This window comes from Eurypyga helias, unplaced genomic scaffold (genome assembly GCF_000690775.1).
Source record: "Eurypyga helias isolate BGI_N326 unplaced genomic scaffold, ASM69077v1 scaffold2164, whole genome shotgun sequence".
Taxonomy (NCBI): Eukaryota; Metazoa; Chordata; class Aves; order Eurypygiformes; family Eurypygidae; genus Eurypyga; species Eurypyga helias.
The window spans coordinates 52,483-58,109 of record NW_010248023.1 but is presented as its reverse complement, the minus strand read 5'-3'; the positions used below and the strand labels follow the sequence as shown (position 1 = coordinate 58,109).

General features: G+C 41.7%; 1 protein-coding gene across 1 annotated transcript; it reads left to right on the top strand.

Moving 5' to 3' along the window:
- Positions 1–718: 718 nt before the first annotated feature.
- Positions 719–4,188, top strand: NEUROD6 (neuronal differentiation 6). Its single transcript, XM_010150907.1, has 2 exons — positions 719–833; positions 2,241–4,188. The coding sequence occupies exon 2, from the start codon at positions 2,262–2,264 to the stop codon at positions 3,273–3,275; it is 1,014 nt and encodes a 337-aa protein (XP_010149209.1). The 5' UTR covers positions 719–833; positions 2,241–2,261; the 3' UTR covers positions 3,276–4,188.
- Positions 4,189–5,627: the final 1,439 nt, after the last annotated feature.

The following is a 5,627-nucleotide window of genomic DNA, read 5'->3' as shown; positions in this document are numbered from 1 at the left end:
GGTTAACGCTTCACGTCGTACACCCAGTTTCCCCCAAACGCCTCTATTCTTTCGGGAACGTCAGAAAACACCGAGGGTTGCGAGGGGAGGATTTCTTAGGGCTGGCACGACGTTCGCTCCCGTTATCTCCGCGCTCTGGGGCGACACGCTGAGCTCAAAATAACCCGCACCCCGAAAAACACTCCCAGCAGCATCATACAAAAACTACTTTTTGTGCCCATGCTGTGTGCTGTAGCACAGGCGTTACCTTCCCCATTCCTGCCTTCTCTTCCTTGCCTTTTTTTTTTTTTTCCCTGGGTACCAGGTGCATCGGAGGGGCTTGGATCAATACAAGGCAGCACTTTTCATATAAACAATACTGTATTAACGACCACAGGGCAGCCGTACCTGTAGGCAGGGATAGCACCAAATGTTGGCACGTCTATCTGTGCAGCTAGACTGCTAAAAAGAAGCAGCTTCAGTGGAAATGCACCTACTGTATGTGAAATGCTGGTGCAGATTTTTTTTTTCTTTTCTTTTTTTTTTTTTCTATCAGTCTAACCTTCTGTGTTGATACATGAATGCTGGTACCCACTTAGAGGGATGCCAGATGATCAGTGCAGAATGAAGGTCCCAGGAGAAAGGCTCACGTGGTTTTCTCTGCCCCGTGACGTCACTAGCAGATGGCATGGGTACCAGCTCTGGCAGTTGGCATCAATGTCACTTTTTAGAGATCAATGAGATAGTGCAGATATACACAGATCTAGACTCCAGGAGACGATGCGACATTCAGACTGAAAAGATTTGGAAGGCAAAAAATGAAAACTGATTGTTGAATGAAATAAAAAGCTAAGGTAATACAAATAAAGATATATTTCAGTTGGTGCTGGGTGTGCATGCAAGTGTTTAAAGATACAGTATCATTGTCTTGTATATTTATGTATGCTATTTACTGTCTAATAACTCCTCCTAACATTTTATTCTTCTGATGCAATTGCATACTTTCATTGGTGTTATGTAATATTGCAAGTGTGTAGACAATACTGATAAGAGTTAGTCTTTGACTGGGGGTTTTGTTTAGTTTTGTTCTATTAAAAAAAAAAAAGTCCCTGCATTCGTTTTGTTTGTCTCTTTGAGGACTGTGGGGTCCAAGCTTTTGCTGCTCCCAAACTGCAAACAACAGCAAAATAATTGGGAAAAGGAAACTATTTTCCCATTCCAGGCTGGATTCTGAGCACATGTGCAGGATTGCAGTCAGAGTCTACAGACCGCTCCTGTCAGCTACGAGCTGGAGGGAGACGTCTGAGCCCCGCAGAACATAAACACTGCTATAGCGTGCAGGGAATTTTTCACCTCCCCCCCTAGTTGATGGTGGAGGAAAAAAAAAAGGAGAAAAGAAAAAAAGAAAAAACAAATAAGTTGATTCTAACTAAAAAGATAATATCAATTAGAATTTTTGCTGGGAAAAAGGAAAAAAAGAAAGGTAGGGGGATTTTATTTCCTAACTCTAATCTGAATACATTTAGGGCTAGAGCATTCTGATTTGTGCCTTAAAATGAAATAATGGATATGTGATTTTCATGCAAATAATTAGAAAAAAATTATTCGTTTTTAATTGTGTTACTAGCTGAGTGATCGGGGAGATGTTACATTAATTATTTTTTTCTCACCCACTAACTTACTAGAGTTTAATATCGTGATTCATAAGGGAAGAAATGTGGAGGGGGGGAAAAAACCTGAAATATAAGTCAAAAAGTGATTTTAAAAATATTTAACCATCAGTTAATTGGGATACGGCACTTTTCAATTTTAAGACTGCTCTCGCTTTCCTCATTTTTTCACCCAGGGGAATTTGGATTAATGAAATTTCTGCATTGCTTTATCATGTTTTGCATTTCTTTGAATTCCATGGTGGTGAGGGTGCGAAGGTCTTGTTTAAAAATAAGATAAATGAGCAGGGAGCTAATTGTACATTTTAAATATTGATTTACTCTATACTTATCTGCGAGAAACGTGGCTTTTTAGTTGCAAGATCCTGAATGTTTTGAGCGATTTTAAAATTCTAGACGGCTTTCATTTTTTAAAAAGTGAGCATTTGGCATTTTATGCAAAAAATATAGATTGTGCATTTATATATACACAGATACACTCGTATAGACAGAGCGTGCGTGCAGATGCACGAAAGGTGCGTGAGGATGTGTGTGTCAGTCAGCAAACTTTAAAAATGGAAATATTTAAATATTGTGCTGGCATTCTTTCAGGTAACTTAAGATTATAGAACCATGTTAACACTACCGTTTGATGAGTCTGTTGTAATGCCAGAATCCCAGATGTGCAGAAAGTTTTCCAGAGAAAGTGATGACCAAAAGCAAATGAAGAACCCAGAAAGCTTTTCGAAGCAGATTGTGCTCCGAGGAAAGAATATTAAAAGATCTCCTGGAGAAGACACAGAAAAAGAAGAGGAGGAGGAAGAGAGAGAAGAGGAGGATGAGAATGGCATGCCTAGGCGGAGGGGCCTTCGGAAAAAAAAGACGAGCAAGATAAGGATGGAAAGGATCAAATTCAGGCGACAAGAAGCCAACGCGCGAGAGAGGAACCGGATGCACGGCCTTAACGACGCCCTGGACAATTTAAGGAAAGTGGTCCCTTGTTATTCTAAAACACAAAAACTGTCCAAAATAGAAACTTTAAGACTAGCCAAGAACTACATTTGGGCTCTTTCTGAAATCCTGCGAATCGGCAAGAGACCCGACCTGCTCACCTTCGTGCAAAACTTGTGCAAGGGTCTCTCCCAGCCAACTACAAACTTGGTGGCGGGATGCCTGCAGCTGAATGCCAGAAGTTTCCTGATGGGCCAGGCGGGCGAAGGCGCCCATCACACCCGCTCACCCTACTCTACCTTCTACCCCCCCTACCACAGCCCCGAGCTCGGCACCCCTCCGGGGCACGGGACTCTCGACAACTCCAAGTCCATGAAACCTTACAATTACTGCAGCGCTTACGAGTCCTTCTATGAAAGCACTTCCCCCGAGTGCGCCAGCCCACAGTTTGAAGGTCCCTTAAGTCCTCCCCCAATTAACTATAATGGGATATTTTCCCTGAAGCAAGAAGAAAGCTTGGACTATGGCAAAAATTACAATTACGGCATGCATTACTGTGCAGTGCCACCCAGGGGTCCCCTTGGGCAGAGCTCTATGTTCAGGTTGCCTACAGAGAGCCACTTCCCTTACGACTTACATCTGCGCAGCCAGTCTCTCACCATGCAAGATGAATTAAATGCAGTTTTTCATAATTAATGAGGAAAATGAAAATAAACAGTGGTCATTCACCTCCCCATCTAATTAAGAGCAAGCAGATGCTTGGGCACTGCATAATTGGCATAACTCTATTTAACGTGTTTACTAGTTCCTAAAGTGTGTTTCAACTATTGTGGGGATTTTCTATGTATTAATAAACCCTTTTTCCGATAAGTATTTTTCCTTTAGTTGGTTTTGGGTTTTTTTTTTTGGTCTGTAAACACTGTGAGATTCTGTTTCCTCCCAGAGGTTATTTCTCCCTCCTTTTCTTTTTTCTTTTTATTTCTCTATTTGCTTGATTTGCTGAGCAGTGTGTCTGAATAATATCGCTGAAATAAAAGCACACACACTGTGTAAAGTCAATGTCTATTTTGATTGTACAGTAATTATACAAATGCATGTTATTGAAATCAGATTAATAAAAATGATGTATTTATAATTGGTAGAAAATATATATTATGTATTTGAGGAGAACTGGATTAAAAATATTCAGAACTTTAAAGAAATTATCTCAGTTCTGAGATGGGCTTGCAATATGCAGAGGTGAGAGTGCAGCAATATTGAAAGCTATGCAAAAAAAAAAAAAGCAAACAAAAAAACAAAGCAGTTTTTTGGGTTGTTGTTTTTGGGTAAGCTATGGAAAACCAGTGATTGTCACTGACATTATTGAGCCTGACCTTTAGAGTGTTGCTGGCAGGGGCCACATGCTAATATTTTAGAAGATGTTGTCAAAATTTTGCCTCAGTTATTTTGACCATATATAATCAGCACTTTTTTTTTTTTTGTATTATTCTGACTTCAGATGTAAAGGTTTGTTACAACAATGTATAACTGTGGTTTCTCACTACGTACTTTAAATGCAATTAAACATAGATGTTTCCACTTTTAAAATACATCTATTAGCTGTGATACTGTATTTTGCCTGATACTTATTATTTCACAGTATACAGCTGCCTTTGGTCTTGCCTACACAGCTTTCTTCCCTGCACCCCCGTAGTGCTCGAGCCTGGGGATGGAAATCATGAATTATCAGGAAGAACCTCATGCTATTTTCAGAAGGATGTATTAGCCACACAGCAAAAGCAGACCCAAAATATCACCGAAACAGCTGTGTGCTAAATGAAATGCTGGTTGGAGGAAGAAGGTAACTTTATAGCTAAACAAAACACTGAATTTCATGGAGGAAAGGGACCCGGGTGGATGCGCAGGCCACTGGCAGCCCCTCCAGCTCCGAGGGGTAGAGGGGTGCAGAAGCACGGGGAGTGTAAAAACTACAAAGAGGACTCCCTGAGCCTTGCCAAATTTAATCTTGGCTAATACACAGCACTGGTAAACTACAGATGTGTTTGCCACCCACAATAGTTCAGCGGCTGCAAGGGGTCTGCATGGCCCCTCGCACCTTAACGGAGTCGAGCGCAGGTGAGCCTCGGTCGTTTTCTAACCACTCAGAATTATTTCTCAGTAAGGTACATGGGTGACAAAACGAATGAACAGTTGAGCTAAACGCCAACAGACTTTAAACCTGTGACGGAGCAAGACCTCTTGATTTTGAGCGATAAATAGCAGCTACCTGAGAAGTATTCACCAGGTACCAAAATGCTATGCTGTGAATAAGCAGGGAACCAATTTTTTCTTTTTTTAAAAAACCACGTTGATAGAAAGTGCAAATTCTACCTGCAAGTTAGAGACCCCTGGCTGAATCACAGTTTGGGTCACAGGTTGTTAATGGCACATGAAGCTCAGACCCTCAACTTGAGTATGCAGTTTGACAAAGAGGGGACAGGACAGAAAATTTACATAATTTTGCAAGCGGGACTTCCTGTAAACAGTCTGCCCCATCAAGCATTGCAGCTCCTTCGGGACAGTAGCAGCCTGACTTTCCTCTCTTTCAAATAAGACCAGGCTTTTTCCCTACAGAGGGGTAACAAGTCCCAAAGTTTGGATCAGGGTCTATATGCTCCCAAAGTTGCAGATCTTGGGGGGAGGGGTGGACATGGGGTTTTGCTTGGCCAACATCCTGTTTAGACACAAATATCAGGTCCAAAAAAAAAAAGCCTTTTGAAGCAGAGTCTTAAGACACAATTTAGGGGGGTTGGCTCAGGATTGTGCCACCATTCATCAGGGTGAGGAACTATGGAATGTACAGGCAGTGGTTTTGGAGGAAAGGCAGTGGTGATGACTGTCAGCTGGAAAGCATCCTCAGGTATTTTACACCGAATATAAGAGGGGTTTGGGGAAAGAGAATAGGGCAAAATATTTGTTGTTATTCAGAATCAGTTGATATTCAGCAAGGCGTGGGAAGGTGACAGGAGGGAGCAGAAGGGGTCAAGGAGAAGGAAGCATGCCATCCTG

Coding starts and splice junctions, on each gene's coding strand:
- NEUROD6 (XM_010150907.1), top strand. CDS start 2,262: ATGTTAACACTACCGTTTGATGAGTCTGTTGTAATGCCAGAATCCCAG.